Source organism: Phacochoerus africanus, chromosome 9 (genome assembly GCF_016906955.1).
Source record: "Phacochoerus africanus isolate WHEZ1 chromosome 9, ROS_Pafr_v1, whole genome shotgun sequence".
Lineage (NCBI taxonomy): Eukaryota > Metazoa > Chordata > Mammalia > Artiodactyla > Suidae > Phacochoerus > Phacochoerus africanus.
In genome coordinates, this window is record NC_062552.1 from 54,426,624 (window position 1) to 54,445,656 (window position 19,033).

Sequence of the window (19,033 nt, forward strand, 5' to 3'; positions counted from 1 at the left end):
CTAAAAAAACAAAAAATAAAATAAAATAAAAGATAGAAACTTTTGGAGATGGTTACTTTCCCCAGAAGGCACCTGCCTCATGTCAGCCAACCTCCTGACCCACTGGAGAGAGGACCACTCACTCCTCGGTGCCGTCACCTACTGTCGCCTACTTGTGCTCCACGTCTTCAGCCATGAGCTCTTCTCCGTGATGGTTACAGACAATACCACTCATCACTACATATACTTTGCTAAATTATCAGCTCATATCCTCCAACAGCATAACTGCCTGACCCAAGAAACATACGTACACGTTATTATCACCCATACTTTTAACATACGACTCCACCAAAGTATTGTTGTCTTGTTAGAGACTGCTTGCAAAACGCCGCATAAACAGAAAACCTAGTTATGGGCTAACTGAGAAGCCCTCCTTACACTTTCACCCGTATTCTACCTTTCTACTTTCATAATAAAATGTTTCCTCTGTTGTTTAGGGCAACGTATGCCTAGTCCCTGAATGTCTCCTTATCATCACCCCAGAGTTTCCTTAACATGATGCCAAAGAGCCACAGGGCCAGTTGGTTCGTGTTTTCTTAGATTCTGTATTTGTCCTTTTGATGTCTATTAACCATAGGCCAAATTAATAACCAAAAGTTGTTTACATCTCCCCTGCAATCTTGCTTTCGTGAGCATGGAAGTCATATAACAAACTCTCCAACCAATCCCAGGTCTGTTTCCACAGCCATCTCCTTTATCTAATCCCACGTGCCATGCCAAGATTTTCCCTGTCCTAAATCAACCCAGCGCCTTGTACCAGACATATAGGAAAAGCCCCTTTGCCTGAGGTTCAAAAGAATTATTTAAACTAGCTAATCATGGAGTTCCTGTCATGGCTCAGTTGTTAACGAATCTGACTAGGAACCATGAGGTTGCAGGTTTGATCCCTGGCCTCACTCAGTGGGTTAAGGATCCGATGTCGCTGTGAACTGTGGTGTAGGTTGCAGATGAGGCTTGGATCTGGTGTTGCTGTGGCTGTGGTGTAGGCCGGCAGCTGCAGCTCCAATTCGACCCCTAGCCTGGGAACCTCCATATGCCACAGGTGCAGCCCTAGAAAATACCAAAAAAAAAAAAAAAAAAAAACACCAAAAAAACCTAATCATTAGCTATTTTCCCTGATATAGCTTCCCTTTCCTGCAGAAACCCCAGGAAAGCCTCTGACTTAGACTTTCCCCTTGCTCCTTTCTGCCTCCTGACCAAGCCTGGTGCTTCTCCATGTGGTCCCAGGTGATGTGCCTCCTTGTCTCAGGAAATGTAAGCAATAAATTCTTTCAAAGGAATCACTTCTTTCCATGCCATTACTCTGTCACTTCCATAAATTAAAATTCTGCAGTTATAATTGAGTCAGGAATTGCCACTACTGAGTTCTCAGACCTGGAACACCACCAGCCTCGTGCACATGTCTGAGTCTGTGTGTGTGTTAAATAGTAACATAAAATTTACTATTTAACCATTTCTAGATGTATGGTTCAATGTTATTAATCACATTTGCATTGTTGTGCAACCACCACCATTCTCCATCTCCAGAATTTTCCATCACTCCAAACAGAAACACTACCTATTACCCCCCCACCTCAAAATCCTAGGCACCACTGTTCTAGTTTCTCCCTCTGAATTATAGGTATCTCACATAGTGGAATCAAAAACTATTTGTCCTTTTGTGACTGGCTTATTTCATTTAGCATAATGTCTTCAGAGTTCATTCTTGTTGTGGTATATATCAGAATCCTTAATGTACGGAGCAAGACCAGGGATCAAAACTGCATCCTCATGGACACTAGTCAGGCTCGTTACCACTGAGCCACAACAGGAACTTCCAAGGATAGATCTTTTTAAAAACTAACAGTGCTGTTCCTTATCTCAAAGACAATGAAAGGTATGGAGCCCTTATAGAATCAGATATCCCATAAAGGTGTTCTAGACAACACCTCGTTTTTTACTGGATACTCTGTAATGGTTTTTAGAACTTCACTAAGTTTTTCAGTTTTTCTCTACATTACACAGTAAGAAAAGAGGAGGAACTACTGGTACACAAACATAGATGAAGCTCACAGATATTATATTCAGCAAAAAAAAAAAAAGACAAAAAGGAATATATGCTGTATGATCCCACTGATCCTAGGTTACCTCTGGGGGCAGAGACAGACGCCACAAAGGAAGCTCCCCAAGGGAATCTTATGGGGTGCTGGAAATGGTACAGATCTTGATTTGGGTGATGGAGATATATATGTAAAAGCATATATAAAACCAGTGATTTTACTTAAGATTAGTACACAAATACTAATCTGTCCCACTCATCCTTTTAACAATTGCCATTTGCCTTCAGAGTGAAAACCAAACTGAGGTCTGGTGTCTGTTTCCTCTCATTGTGTCATTTTCCTCTATTCCTCTTTTCTTGACAGCTTCTGAAAAGTACCTCGGGTTGTCTTTCCAGTCTCATGGCCTTTGCCTTCAAGTCACACGTGTTATTTATCTCTCAGATGTCAGGTTGCCCTCTGAAAACCTTGCTTAACCCTGCAAATCTGCCCTCTTAGGTGCCTCCATAACAGGAGTCAGCATTATTACTGCTTGTGTTGTCATGATAAAGTGCACAAGTGTCTGCCTTTTCAAAAGCTATCTAAAAGACTCTGTGTTCCATGAACACTCCAGGGTGTAGTAGAATGCCTGGCACTAAACAAGGCCACAAAATTGAAGGACAGTGAAGAAGAAAAAAGTAAAAGAATTCAGGCACTGTGTGGTCAAGGCAATTTCAGCTGACTGTCACCCCTCATTGACTTCTGAGGGAGGGTCCCTTTGATTCTAAATGTTAGCGGAAAATGATTTACATCTTGTTCTTTGTCCCTATCCTGCTTCCTATTTGGCCATTTTGCTATTAAAAGTCTGCTTAACTTACACTGCTTTTGCTTTTTCCTATAGAGAGTAACCTAACAATGATGTGCTTTGTTTGGCTGCATCATTTAGTTTTCCTTTTGTAACATTTTTATTCATTTCAATTTTTTTTTTTTGGTCTTTTTCTAGGGCCGCACCTGGGGCACATGGACATTCCCAGGCTAAGGGTGCATTCGGAGCTACAGCTGCCAGCCACAGCCACAGTCACAGCAATGGGGGATCTGAGCCATGTCTGCGACCTACACCACAGCTCAGGGCATCTTGCGATCCTTAACCCACTGAGCGAGGCCAGGCATCGAACTGGCAACCTCATGGTTCCTAGTTGGATTTGTTAACCACCGAGCCACGAGGGGAACTGTGTAACATTTTTAAAATGGCAGTTTTCACACACAAAATAGGAAGAAAAGTAAGATCTGTTATCACAAGGACCACAGTACCCTGTGAGAACAATCAGCAGGAACCTCAGTGTGGGTTGTCACCCAGGTACTGCACGTGTCCCTGGAGTCATCTGCTTGACACCCCTTTCGACATCATCAATTTCCAGAGCATAGACAGGGCAGAGGCCAGCGTTACTATGCAGTTGGAGAGGAGACAGCCAAAGCCCCAGAATCAAAGAGAGCTGGCCAAAACCTTGTCCTGTCCCGTGGGAAGTGGCAAATCTCAGGCTCTCCTTAAACTCTGGGGTTTTCAATCCCTCCAAAGTCTGGTCCAAGGCACCTGTTTCATTTTCAGCCTTTACCAACACTGTGGGACACACTGAAAAACAAAGAACCGCCCCCCTCCCTCCCCAGCCCTGGAAGCCAGGGAGTTTAACCGCGGTCACCTGACCTCGCGTTCCCGGCTCTGATTGGACTTTGGAAATACGTGTCTCTCTCCGCCCCAGCAGCCCAAGCGGGGCGGGGACAGGTGCCACGGGGCGACGGTATTGGTCGGCTTCTTCAGGACGCAACCAATCGGAATCTGCCGACCTCAGGCGCGAAGTGAGCTGGCGCGCTGCGCTGGGGCTGCGGCGGCGCGGGGAGTTTGGATCCTGGTTCCGCCCGCTCCGACCTTGTGGGAGAGGTGAGTGTGGTCCCGCACTTTGCAGGTTCGCCTGGCCCAGTCCCATTTTCGGCCACCTGGCCCGGGGGTGGAGAAGAAGCCCTCGCTGGTTCCTCCAGTTGCCCGACCCGGTCCGGCTAGGCCTGCTGAGTCCACTTTTCCCGGGAGCAGCCTGTGAGGAAAGCACAGACGCACGTGGGTTCTTAGAGGGGGAAACAGAGGCTCGCGGGCGGCGGAGAGCTTTACCAGGGTGTCCCAGGGCGTTGTGGCAGAGCCGGCCTAGCACCCCTTATGTTCTCGTTTATGTATTCCAGTGCCTCCCCTGATGCCAGGCCCAGTGCAGTCACTACCCTGATCTCTGGCACTATCCCCGTTTACCTCTCGAGAGAAAACTAAAACTCTTCTATTTTTTCAAGAGCCTTCCACAGTCATGGGCCAGGCTATGGTATTTTGAGTGTCTCCTATGTGCCACGTTCATGGCACCCCCTTTATCTTTGTGTGTGTGTGTCTTTTCTGTCTTTTTAGGGCGGCACCCGCGGCCTACGGAGATTCCCAGGCTAGGGGTCTAATCGGAGCTGTGGCCGCCGGCCTACGCCACTGCCCCAGCAACACCAGATCCAAGCCGCCTCTACTACCTACACCACAGCTCATGGCAACGCCAGATCCTTAACCCACTGAACGAGGCTAGGGATCGAACCCGCGACCTCATGGTTCCTAGTCAGATTCGTTTCAGCTGTGCCACGACGGGAACTCTGGCACCCCTGTATCTTAACAATTGTAGTTTAACAATACCCCAGCAAAGGGAAATGGTTAAGGACTCGGGCTGTATCAGGTTGCCTGGGTTCGAGTCCTGGCTCTTTCGAGTACTAACTAGCTCAGTGACGATTCAACTGTTACTTAAAGTGCCTTGGTTTCCTTCTGTCATTTGAGAGAAATGACCTATTCTTCATTCTGGAGTTTTTGTTAGTATCGAACGACTTAATACTTGTAGTAAGTGCTTCAAAGAGTACTTGGTATATGCATAATAATGGTTCTGTTACCACCATCCAGAGAAGCGGACGATTGTTCTCATTTTAGGCATGGAGACTCTATCCCAAAGAAGCATCTGATGGTTGAGTTCCCGTCGTGGCGCAGTGGTTAACGAATCCGACTAGGAACCATGGGGTTGCAGGTTCCATCCCTGGCCTTGCTCAGTGGGTTAACGATCCGGCGTTGCCGTGAGCTGTGGTGTAGGTTGCAGACTCGGCTCGGATCCCGCGTTGCTGTGGCTCTGGCGTAGGCCGGTGGCTACAGCTCCTATTGGACCCCTAGCCTGGGAACCTCCATATGCCTCGGGAGCTGCCCAAGAAATAACCAAAAAAGACAAAAAAAAAAAAAGAAGAAGCAGCATCTGATGGTTAAATGCTAGAGATAAGATTTGAACTAAGTACTGCCTGACTCCAAAACATCTTACACGATGTGATTTCTCCTGTACACCTTATGTGCCCTTAGGTTACTTGGAACTTTGAACGCCTAAATGGAGCCTGAGATGGAGCAAGGTGCCTGACAGCTCCTGGTGCTACCAGCGTGGATAAATAACACTCCTGTGCCTCTGTCAAGATTAAGAGGCAGTAATGAGGGAGACTGGGTGAGAAACCAGAAATTGGAGACGGGGAGAGGCAGGGTATTCTGTGTGAAGAATAGTAAATGGAATTAAATTGAACCAACATTTAGTTAGCCAGGCTGCTGTGAGAACGGAGCTTATAGTCTAGTAGGAGGAAATGAAATTTCTGGATCTTGAGTCCTTTTTGTTTTGTTTTGTTCTGTTTTGTTTAGGCCCACACCCGCGGCATATAGAGGTTCCCAGGCTAGGGGTCATTTTGGAGCTGTAACGGCTGGCCTCTGCCACAGCAACGTGGGATCTGAGCCTCCTCTGTGACCTACAGCACAGCTCAGGGCAACACTGGATCTTTAAAACCCACTGAGCAAGGCCAGGGATTGAACCCGCATCCTCATGGATATTAGATTCGTTTCCACTGAGCCACGATGGGGAACTCCTTGAGTTCTTTGCAGTGTCAGTCCCTGTGATAATCACCTTATACCTCCCAGTAACCAGGAGTGGTAGCCTTTATTTTACCAATGAAGAAACCCAGAGCTTAAAAATTGGGCAGACACCATAATCTAGTGTTGTAAAAGAACAATGCACAGGGGAATTAGACACATCCACTTTAGGTAGTCACTGTTACTGTCCATGAGGAGAGATGGAAGGGAAGGAAATAAGGGGAGTAAGATTTTAAATATATCTGAAATCTCTTAAGCTTTTAAAAAAGAAGTGGGATGGAGTTTAACTTCTTAAATTTGATTAGTGGGTACCTGGGTATCTATTTCATGTTCTTTCTAAATGTTTGATATATTTAAAGTTAAAAAGAATATAATATACAATTAAATATGAACATCTTAAATATAATAATAGTAAATATACATATTTATTTTTTATAATTTATTTTAAATGTAACATTACATTCTATTGAAGTATAGTTGATTTGCAATATTGTGTTTCAGATGTATAGCATAGTGATTCAGCATTTTTGCAGATTATACTCCATTAAAAGTTATTTCAAGATGATGACTATAATGCGCTGTTCAAAGTCAGAAAGAGACAAAAATCCATATGATATCACTTTAAGTGGAGTTTAAAATGTGACGCAAATAAATTTATCTACGAAACAGAAACAGACTCACAGACATAGAGAATTGTGGTTGCCCCGGGGAGCGGGGTGGGAGAGGGATAGACTGGGAATTTAGGATTGGCAGATGCAAACTATTATGTGTAGGATAGATACACAACAAGGAACTACTGTGTAGCACAAGGAACTGTATTCAACTATATCCTGTAATAAGCCATACTGGGAAAATATAGAAAAGAAATATATGTATATATATATATATATATATATATATTTCACTTTTGCTGTATATCAGAAACTAACAGCATTGTAAATCAACCATACCTCAATAAAATAAATTTAAAAATATATATATCCTTGTTACTTATCTAGTTTATACATAGTTTGTTAATACCATACCCCTAATTTGTTTCTCCCCTTTGATAACCTTCCTCCAATAGTTTGTTATCTATATCTCTGAGTCTTTTACTGTATGCACATGCATTTGTTTGTGTTATTTTTTAGATTTCACATCATAGGTGATATCGTACAGTATTTGTCTTTGATTTATTTCACTAAGCATAGTATTCTCTATGTTCACCCATGTTACATCAAATGGCTTTCATTCTTTTTTATGGCTGAGTCATATTCCTTTGTATACATACACCACTTCTTTTTTATCCATTCACCTGTCGGTGGGCACTTGGGTTGCTTCCATGTCTTAGCTATTGTAAATAGTGCTGCTTATGAACATTAGGGTTCATGTATCTTTTTAAGTTGGTGTTTTCATTTTTTCTGGATGTGTATCCAGGAATGGAATTGCTATCATATGGTAGTTCTGTTTTTAGGTTTTGGGTTTTTTTCCTGACTATTCCCACAGCACATGGACATTCCTGAGCCAGGAATCAAACCTGCATCATAGCAGCAACCCCAAGCTGCTGCAGTGACAACACTAGATCCTTAACCCACTGCATCACAAGGGAACTCCTGTTTTTATTTTTTGAGGAACCTCCATATTGTTTTCCATAGTGGCTGTATCCTGTCAATGGTGTACAGAGTTCCCTTTTCTCCACTTCCTCTCCAAAATGTTATTTGTAGGCTTTTTGATGACAGCCATTCTAGTAGATGTGAGGTGATATCTTACTGTTGTTTTGATTTGCATTTCTGTGATAATTAACAGCGTTGAGCATCTTTTCATGTGCTTGTATATCTCCTTTGGAAAAAATGTCTATTCAGGTCTTCTGCCCATTTTTTTACTGGGTTTTTTGTCTACCCAGCACCACTTGGTGAAGAGACTGTCTTTTCTCCATCGTATGTATGTTCTTGCCTCCTTTGTTATAGGTTAATTGACCATAGGTGTGTGGTTTTATTTCTGAGCTCTCTACTCTGTTTCGTTGATCTCTGTGTGTGTTTTTGTGCCAATATCATGCTGTTTTGATTACTGTAGCTTTGTAGTATAGTCTGAAGCCTGAAAGAGCCTTGGTTTTTTCCTCAAGGTTGCTTTGGCAATTCAAGGTCTTTTGGTTCCGTATGAATTTTAAAATTATTTGTTCTAATTATGTGAAAAATGTGGATATTTTGATAAGAAGTGTGTTAAATCTGTAGACTGCTTTGGATTATGATCTCTGTGTTCCTTTTAAGGGAAGAAAGGACAGAACAAAGAGGTCCAAGGTAATTGCAGGATATTTTGGGGAGCTAAATGCCAAAAGCCTCTGTGGGTCTCCATCGCCTTTAGCAGGATACATGAGGACTTAACCACCTGCTATTCTACCTTTTACAACCTTCACCCTGTCTGGAATGTTCCAGTTGTGCTTCAAGGTCCAGTTCAGTGATCTTTGAAAAGCTGCTCTATGATTTTCCTGAGTTTTACCTTCATCTGGGAAGCCATAAGACCTACCCCATTTCATGTAATTATTTATTGACATGTCTATTATATCATGCTGGTCTAGAAGCTCACTGAGGGGAGTAATTAGGTCTTGCTCATCTGTGTTCTCAGGTACCTCCTGTGATCTCTAGCATAGAGTGGAAAATACAAGTCGAAATCACCTAGAGGAAGTTCTTGGAGTTAGGACATGGGGACTTTTTTCTCTAGCATAGTAAGGAACTTTTGAATTTACTTTATCTGAAAAGTCCTCTATTGTTGTTGTTTTTCTTTCTTTCTTTCTTTCTTTTTTTTTTTACAGCAGCACCCACAGCATGTGGAAGTTCCCAGACTAGGGGTCACATCAGAGCCACAACTTCAGGCCTGTGCCAAAGCCACAGCAACACCTGTGGCTGAGCCACATTTGTGACATATACTGCAACTTGCAGCAATGCCTGATCCTCACTGAGCAAGGCTAGGGATTGAACTCACATCCTCATGGAAACTAGTCAGGTTCTTAACCCGCTGAGCCACAAGGGAACTCCTAAAAAGTCCTTTCTCTCTCTTTTTTTTTCCTTTTAAGGCCACACCCGAGGCATATGGATGTTCCCAGGCTAGGGATCAAATCAGAGCTGCAGCTGGTGGTCTACACCACACCAACTAGGGATCCGAGCCAGGTCTTCAACCTACACCACAGCTCATGGCAATGCTGGACCCTCAATCCACTGAGCAAGGCCAGGGGTCGAACCTGTGTCCTCATGGATACTAGTCAGATTTGGTAACTGCTGGACCACGACAGGAGCTCCAAAAGTCCTCTCTCTTAATGAAACATATTCTCAGTGTCAAGAAAAAAATTGCAGTCATAATCCAGTCTTGGAAACACTTCACCCATTTTTATTTTTTCATGAAATTTAAATGTAAAATTTTCCAAATTTTGGCCATACAGATTTCTTAGATAGCTGTAACTCTAATGTGCTCATAATTTAGTGGATTTTTTTCAATTTTAAAGTAACCCTTGTAGTTTCTCAGTCTTCATGGTTGTCATTTATCTTGTAAATTATCACAGTATTTCACTTTTCTTCTTGGTTTAACAGGTGTGAAATGTTGATTCATGCTATTAATTATTAGAAAAGTTGAACATTTTTCCATAAGATTATTTTGTGTGTGTATATTTTGGTGAACTGTGTGTTTATACTCCCTGATCATATGTTCATAGGAACTTTATGTGTTATTAATATTAATCCTTTGGGGATTTTTGGGGTGTTTTTTTTTTTGTCTTTTTGCTATTTCTTGGGCCGCTCCCGCGGCATATGGAGGTCCCCAGGCTAGGGTTCTAATTGGAGCTGTAGCCACTGGCCTGTGCCAGAGCCACAGCAAGGCAGGATCCGAGCCTCAATTGCAACCTACACCACAGCTCATGGCAACGCCGGGTCTTTAACCCACTGAGCAAGGCCAGGGATCGAACCTGCAACTTCATGGTTTCTAGTCGGATTCGTTAACCACTGTGCCACAACGGGAACTCCATTTTTTGTTTTCTTAATTAATGAATTTTATTACATTTATAGGTGAACAACAGTCATCACAACCAAATTTTATAGCATTTCCATCCCAAACCCTCAGTGCATCCCCCCACCCCCCAATCCTTTGCTATTTTTTGTTAATTTTCTCTTTAAAACATTCTGTGTGTGTGAAAGTAGGTACATTTTAAAAGTACATAATGTGTATATATAATTTTAAGAATAATTATAGGGGTTCCCTTGTGGCTCAGCAGGTTAAGGGTCCAGTGTTGCTGCAGCTGTGGTGCAAGCCACAGCTGTAGTGCGGGTTCAACCCCCTGGCGCAGAACTTCCACATGCCACAAGTCCAGCCAAATAAAAAAGAAAAGAATAAAGAAAAATTATGAGTTTAATTATACTTTTGAAATTATATAAATGTAAAGAATAATTATAAATTTATATAATTATATATAACTGTTATCCAAATTAAGAAATACAACATTATTAATACCCTAGACATGTGCTTCCCTCATCATAACCTCCTCCCTACACTAGACATAGTTATTCTCCTGGTTTTTTGTTTTGGTTTTTGTTTGTTTTGTTGTGCTTTTATGGCTGCATCCATGGCATATGGACATTCCCAGGTTAGGGGTCAAATGGGAGCTACAGGTTCCGGCCTATACCACAACCACAGCAACGTGGGATCCGAGCCGTGTCTGCAACCTACACCACAGCTCATGACAATGCCAGATCCTTAACCCACTGAGCGAGGCCGTGGTTCAAACCTGCAATCTCATGGATCCTAGACAGATTCATTTCCTCTGTGCCCCAATTCGAACTCCTCTCCTGTTTTTGGTTTTGATTTTGGTTGTTTTTGTGATAATGGTTTTGTCTTCTTAATTTACCCTGTATGTGCACCAGTTTTGCCTGGTTTTGAACTCTTTAAAGGGATGGTAGTCTGTGTATCCTCTTTTGTCATATTTAATTCAACATTATATTTGTGAGATTGTCCATATTGTAGATAATAGGTGTTTTTTTGGGGTTTTTTTGTTTGTTTGTTTGTTGTTTTGTCTTTTTGTCTTTTCTAGGGCCGCTCCCAAGGCATATGGAGGTTCCCAGGCTAGGGGTTGAATCGGAGCTGTAGCCACCGGCCTACGCCAGAGCCACAGCAACGCGGGATCCGAGCCGAGTCTGCAACCTACACCACAGCTCACGGCAACGCCGGATCGTTAACCCACTGAGCAAGGGCAGGGACCGAACCCTCAACCTCATGGTTCCTAGTCGGATTCGTTAACCACTGAGCCACGAAGGGAACTCCCTTTTTTGGTTTTTTGTTGTTTTTTTTTTTTTTTTTAATATTAAATAATTTTAGGAGTTCCTGTCGTGGCGCAGTGGTTAATGAATCCGACTAGGAACCATGAGGTTGCAGGTTCCATCCCTGGCCTTGCTCAGTGGGTTAAGGATCCCGCGTTGCTGTGGCTGTAATGAAGGCCGACGACTACAGCTCCGATTAGACCCCTAACCTGGGAACCTCCATATGCCGCAGGAAGCGGCCTGAGAAAAGGCACAAAGACCCCCAAAAAAAAAATAAATAAATAAATAATTTTTTAATTCTTAATAAAAATTTATTTTATTTCCATAAAATATTCTATGTGATTGTGCCACATTTATCTATCCTTTTTTTTGGCCATGCCTGTGGCATGTGGAAGTTCCCGGGCCAGGGATCGAACCTGCACTGCAGCAGCAACCCCAGCCACCGCAGTGACAACACTGGATCCTTATGTGCTGTGCCACTTGGGAACTCCTATTCATCCTACTACTGGTGGCATTAGGGTTGGTTTCAGTTTTCAGCTATTAACGTTGCTGTGTGTGTTCCTTTTTTTTTTTCCTCCACTTTTTGGGGTCACACCTATGGAGTACGCAAGTTCCCAGGCTAGGGTCGAATCAAGCTACAGCTGCCAGCCTACACCACAGTTGCAGCAACGCAGGATCCGAGCCGCATCTGCAACCTACACCACAGCCCACCGCAATGCCGGATCCTTAACCCACTGAGTGAGGCCAGGGATCGAACCTGCATCCTCATGGATCCTAGTCAGGTTCATTAACCGCTGAGCCACAAAGGGAACTCCTGTGTGTGTTCTTAATACATATGTCCTGGTGCACATGTTCCTACATTTGTATTTAAGTAAATGTAGGGCTGTTGGGTCAGAGTATGTGCATTTCGCTTTCTGATATAGTGCCATGTTGTTTTCAGAAGTAGTTGCAGTCCTACCAGTGTATTAGGCTAGCCATTGCTTCACACCTTTTCTAATATTTGGTGTTGTGTTTTTGATTTTTTGTCTGATGGATATATTTTTTTTTCTTAGGTTTTAATATCCTGGATTTTTAGTGAAGTTGAGCACCTTGTTTGTTTGTTTGAAGAGCCTCTTCAAGTTTTCTGTCTTTTCTATGGAGCTGTTGTTTTCTTATTTGTAAGAGTTATTTTTTTATATTCCACATAATAGTTAATTTGTTATATATATATATATATATATATATATATGTATGTATTGCAGATATCCTCTACTCTGTGGCTTTTAAAATGGATTTAATATAATTGTAGTCAGCTGTTTTAAAACACATTGTGAAATAACATATTTCATACAGAAATGTGCAGGGAAAATCTATATAAGCTGTGCAGGAATGAGTTAACATAGGAGGCCTGAGACTTATCTTTAGAAAGACCTGCTTACAAAATTGGCCCTTGGCAGGTGTCTGGGAACTTGGCTTTTGAAACCTTTCATAAGCTGATAAGATTGTTTTGCCCACCTGGGGCACTAACACTTGGCTTTCATTCTGAGAATCTGGAATTTTGGTGTTAAAGAGTTCCTATACCACCAGCCCTGGATAAAAAACCCTAGACAGTGTATCTGTAGTGAGTTTCCTAGGGCAGAAATACGGCACACACGTAGCTGCACTTTCCTCGAGAGAGAATGTGCTGTCCTGGGAGGCAGAGAGCAAAGGAAGCCGACACATGGGTTCTTGCAGACTGATTCGTCTTTTCTCCTTGCTGATCTGGCGAGGTGTCCTTACTGTCTGTTGCTGTAATAAAACTTAGCTGTCAGTAGGACTGTATGCCAAGTCCTGGAAGTTGTTCATCACTGAACATGAGGGAGTGGTCTCTAGGGATGGCAGAAACAGCAGCTTAATGACATTTATCAAAGCAAACACCTATGTCCCAGGTAAGAAATAGAACATTGCTAAAACCCTTAGAAGCCTCTTGTCTGCTGCTGTCTCATCCTCTACCCCAAAGATAACTATTATCCTGACTTTTGTGCTAATCAGTACCTTGCTTTCCTTTATATTCAGGTGTCTCAAGTCTTAGTGCTATTTTAAGCTAGTTGGCACACAAAAGAGTCTTAATTAAAATGTAATTCAATTTTCTAATCTTTTTTGTCTTTTTTTTTTTTTTTGTCTTTTTGCCGTTTCTTAGGCCACTCCCAAGGCATATGGAGGTTCCCAGGCTAGGGGTCGAATTGGAGCTATAGCCACCGGCTTATGCCAGAGCCACAGCAACTCGGGATCCAAACTGCGTCTGCAGCCTACACCACAGCTCACGGCAACACTGGATCCTTAACCCATTGAGCAAGGGCAGGGATCGAACCGCAACCTCATAGTTCCTAGTTGGATTCGTTAACCCCTGCACTGCTATGGGAACTCTTCTAATCTTTTTCTTGTTAGTCCTTTTTGTTTCTTGTTTGAGCAATCTTTTTTTTTTTTTTTTTTTTGCTATTTAGGGCTGTACTTGTGGCATATGGAAGTTTCCAGGCTAGGGGTCAAATCTGGGCTTCAGCTGTAGGCCTGTGCCACAGCTTGCAGCAATGCTAAATCCTTAACCCACTGAATGAGGCCAGGGAGGAACCTACATCCTCATGGACAGTACTCAGGTTCCTAACCCGCTGAGCCATAATGGGAACTCCTGAGAAATCTCTCGGAAGTTAGGAAATTATTCTTCTGTAGTATTTTCCAGAAAATTTATTGTTTTGCCCTTTACATGTAGATCTGCAGTTCACTTGAAAGTGATTAATGTGCATGGAGTGAAGTAGGGTTTAAATTTAATTTCTTCCCATGTAGATATCTAATATCGCAGCACCATTTACTAAAAAGACTCCTTCCCTAGTGCTCTCTAGTGCCACTTTTGTCATAAATTAAGTGTCTGTACATTGGCTTGCTTGTTCCACTGGTCTGTTTGCCTGTCCTTACATCAATATCTCATTGCTTTTAAAGATTTTTAGTTAAGTCCTTTTATGTCTGTCGGAGCAAGTTTTCTCATCTTGTAGTTCTTTAGTAGTATATTGACTATTTTTAGAATTTTGCATCTCCATATAAATTTTACACTCAGTTATTAAGTTCTTCCAGGGGGGAAAAATAAAATTTGGATTGGAGTTGCCTGAAGTTATAGATCAATTTGGGGAGAATTGGCGTCTTGATAATACTGTCTTTCAGTCATGACTATGGTTCACATATTTGTCTTTTCCTTAATTTCTTTTAATTATTTATAATTTTTTGAATAGTCATGGAGATAGTTTGGTAGATTTATTATTTTTAATATTTAAATTTGTATGCCGTTGTGAGTGGTAAGTTTTCTGAAATTTTATTTTCTAAATATTGCTGGTATATAAAAATATAATTAATTTTTGTTATTATTTTTTAATAGTTATTTCCCCAATACAGTTTTTTTTCTACTGTCCAGCATGGTGACCCAGTTACACATACATGTACACATTCTATTTTCTCACATTATCCTGCTCCTCATCATAAGTGACTAGACATAGTTCCCAGGGCTACACAGCAGGATCTCATTGCTCATCCATTCCAAAGGCAATAGTTTGTATCAATCCCAAGCTCCCAAATTACCCCACTCCCTCCCCCTCCCCCTCGGCAACCACAAATCTATTCTCCAAGTCTCTGATGTTCTTTTCTGTGGGAAGAAGGTTCACTTGTGCCTTATATTAGATTCCAGATACAAGTGATATCATATGTTGTCTGTCTCTCTCTTTCTGACTTACTTCACTCAGTATGAGAATCTCTAGTTCCATCCATGTTGCTGCAAATGGCATTATTTCGTTCTGTAGAATTAATTTTTGTGTATTGATCTCATATCCAGCAGTCTCCCTAAACTCACTGCACTAGTTTTCTGCTGTAGCAGATTACCACAAATTCAGTGGCTGAAAACAGCACAGATTTATTATCTTACAGTTCTATAGCTGCAAAGTTGAATGAGTCTCACTGGGGTAAATTCAAGGTATTGGTAAGGCTGCGTGCCTTTCTGGAAGCTCTGGGAAAGAATCTGCTTCCTTTGCCCTTCACGGCCTCTTGAGGCTTTCCTCCCTCCATTAATCTGAAGATACTTTTAGTTGTTCTGTATACAAATTGTATCACTTGTTAATGTTAATGTTCTTGCTTCTTTCCTGTTCTTGTACCTTTTATGTACTGTTCTTGCCTTCCTGCTCTGGCTTAAGCTTCCAGGGCATATCATATGGAAGTAAGGAGGGTAGGCATCCTTGTACTGCTCCTGATCTAAAATGATAAGCTTTCTGGAAGTTTCTATTGTGGCCCAGCAGTAACGAGCCCGACTAGTATCCATGAGGACACGGGTTTGATCCCTGGCCTCGCTCAGCAGGTTAAGGATCTAGTGTGCTGTGAGCTGTGGTGTAGGCCGGCCCCTGTAGCAATGATTCGACCCCTAGCCTGGGAACTTCCATATGCCACAGGTGCAGCCCTTTACTAGAAAGCAAAAAATGAAATGAAATGAAAGCTTTCTAAATTTCATCTTACTGGAGGTTTGTTAATTTTTAAATTATGTATCGCCTTTGTAGGATTAGGGAAGTTCCCTATTATTGCTTATTTGATAAGAGTTTTCATCATGATTGTATTTCATTGTGAATGCATAGTTGATTTTATTATTCTGCAGCTCTTGAGAAAAATCATGATTTTTCTGCTTTAATAATTTATCAAACTATATTAATTGATTTTTAAAAGGTTACCAATCATGATTCCTGAGACAATACAACTTGGACATAGTATATTTTATACATGGCTGGATTTGGTTTGGTAACATATTGTTTGGGATTTTTTTGTAGCTACATTTATGTATAAGAATTGGCCTATAGTTTTTCACTGCCTTTGCAGAATTTGTACCAAAATTATGCTAGCGTCATAGAGTGAGTTGGGAGGTTGGGTCTTTCTGTACTTTGGAATCATTCATAAAATTGGAATTTTAAATAAATTTTAAATTTAAAAACTGGGATACTGTCATAATTGCTCAGAAGAATTAACCAGCTCTCTACTGTTGATGCTATCTTTATAGGTAGATTTTTAACCACAGATTTTTTTTTTTAAACTGGCTATAAGGCTGTTAGGTTTTCTATTTCTTTTTATGTGAGTTTTGATAAGTAACTTCGTAAAGAAATTTGCCCCTTTTGTCTAACTTTTAAATTTTATTAACACAGTTGTTTGTAACAACCTATTACTGTATTTTAACGTCTCTATTATATGTAGTTAATTTTCTTCCTTTAGTCCTGATATTGACTTATTTGTATCCTTTCTCTTGTTTTTTATGTCTTTTCACAGAACAAACTTGGTTTATTGAGTCTATTATATGTGTATCATTTTAGCTCTTTATAATTTCCTTTTTTCTGTTCTCTTTGAGCTTATTTTGTTTTCATTTCCACGTGAAAAAGATATGAGAGAGATACTTTCTGTTCATTCATTTTCATCTGTCTTTTCTCATAATTAAGGCTGTATATTTCCCTGTAATTACTTCTTTTTTTTTTTTTTTTTTGCTTTTTAAGGCTGCACTTGCAGCATGTGGAAGTTCCCAGGCTAGGGGTTGATTCAGAACTACAGCTGCCAGCCTACACCACGGCCACAGCAACACAGGGTCCAAGCTTTATATGTGATGTACAGCACAGCTCATGGCAATCAATGCCTGATCCCCAACCCACTGAGCAAGGCCAAGGATCAAACCCACACATCTTCATGGGTACTAGTCAGGTTTCTTTCTGCTGCGTCACAACGGGAACTCCTGTAATTATTTCTTTGGTTGCACTTCACAAGTTTTTTATATGTAGACTCATTATTGTTCAGTTCAGAAATATATTCTAATGCCCACTCTGTAATCTTATTTGATCTATGGTTTTTAAAAGAAGTGTATTTCTTTATTTCCAAACATGAGGATTTTCTAGATCTATCTCTCTTTCCCTCATTTTTTTTTTTACTTGAAAAATTAGGAGCTCCTGTCGTGGCTCAGTGATTAATGAATCTGACTAGGAATCATGAGGTTGTGGGTTCAATCCCTGGCCTAGCACAGTTGGTTAAGGATCTGGCATTGCTGTGAGCTGTGGTGTAGGTCGCAGATGTGGCTTGGATCTGGTGTTGCTGTGGCTCTGGTGCTCCAATTAGACCCCTAGCCTGGGAACCTCCATATACTGTGGGTGTAGCCATAGAAAAGACCAAAATAAAATAAAATAAAATAAAATAAAATAATAAAACCTATGGAAAGGTAGCAGGATTAGTCCAGTAATAATATATCTTCTCAGGTGTGCATTTTACATTCATAAAAATGGCTCAGGAGTTCCCATCGTGGCGCAGCGGAAATGAATCTGACTAGGAACCATGAGGTTGCGGGTTTGATCCCTGGCCTTGCTCCGTGGGTTAAGGATCTGGTGTTGCCGTGAGCTGTGGTGTAGGTCGCAGACGCGGCTTGGATCTAGTGTTGCTGTGGCTGTGGTGTAGGCTGGCAGCTGTAGTAGCTCCGATTAGCCTCCTAGCCTGGGAACCTCCATATGCCATGGATGTGGCCCTAAAAAGCAAAAAAAAAAAAAAAAAAAAAAAAGGCTCATATTAATCAACCTTAAAAATAAAATATCCTGGAGCTCCTTTTGGGGCTCAGCAGTAACAAATCCAACTAGTATCATGAGGATGTGGGTTTGATCCTGGCCTTGCTTGATTGGTTGAGGATCTGGCATTGCTATGGCTATGGTGTAGGTCGGCAGCTGTAACTCTGATTCCACCTCTAGCCTGGGAATTTCCATATGCCACAGGAGCAGCCATAAAAGAAAAAAAAAAATCCAACTTCAGTGGCTCTGGTTGTGATGGAGGCATAAGTTTGATCCTGGCCAGTGGAGTGAGCTAAAGGATCCAGAGTTGCAGCTTGGATTCAGTTCCTGGCTTGGGAACTTCCATATGCCATGGGTGCAGCCCTTAACAAAAGAAAGAAACAATTTGAGCATCAATGTAAATAATGACAGTAATGGATTACAACCCACTGAATAAATTAAGAATCTCTATTGATAGAAGTTCCAGGCCAAGGATCAAATCCGAGTCCTTTGGTGGCAAAACTTCAACCTTTGCCACCACTGTGGCAACATGAGATCCTTAACCCACCTCACCAGGTGGGGGATGAAACCAGTGCTGCTACAGAGACAAGCTGGATCATTAACCCACTGGGCCACAGTAGGGACCCCCCACATTCACTTTGGAATAACTTCATCAGCCCAGAGAAACTTCATACCCCTAGCCATCACCCCTCAATCTAACCAGCAGCCCTTGCCCCAGTCAGTCATTAATCCTGCTCTCTATAGGTTTGCTTATCCTGGACATTCCATATAAATAGAGTGACCCTATATGTGGTTCTTTGTGACTGGCTTTTTTCTCTATAATATTCCAAGTTTCATCATTATTGTAGCATTTATCAGTAATATATTCTTGAATCTGAGGATTCGTGTCTCTTTCATTCTGGAAACTTCCCAGCTGTTACCATTTCAAATATTCTATCCCAAGTTCTCCTCTTTTTCTGTAACTAGATTCCTAAGCTAGATTTATGTCAAACTTTCTTACTTATCTTCCATGTCTTTTAACTTCTCATATTTTCCATGTGTTTTCTTTTTTCTGTGTATACATCTATTAAATCAGAAACTACGAAGGCTCTTAAAATTTACCCTGCTTCTAATCTGACAAGTTAGCTTCTTACAGATATTTATACAAACACACACACACTTACACATGTACTGCCAGGACGC

The 19,033-nt window shown here is 41.6% G+C and overlaps 1 protein-coding gene across 1 annotated transcript in view; it reads left to right on the forward strand.

Moving 5' to 3' along the window:
• Positions 1-3,912: 3,912 nt before the first annotated feature.
• BLM (BLM RecQ like helicase) overlaps positions 3,913-19,033 on the forward strand; it is a 99,950-nt gene continuing 84,829 nt past the window's right edge. Inside the window, 2 exon segments of the mRNA XM_047796395.1 lie at positions 3,913-3,990; positions 5,461-5,596. Of these exon segments, the coding sequence (XP_047652351.1) occupies positions 5,583-5,596 (14 nt within the window). The 5' untranslated portion in view covers positions 3,913-3,990; positions 5,461-5,582.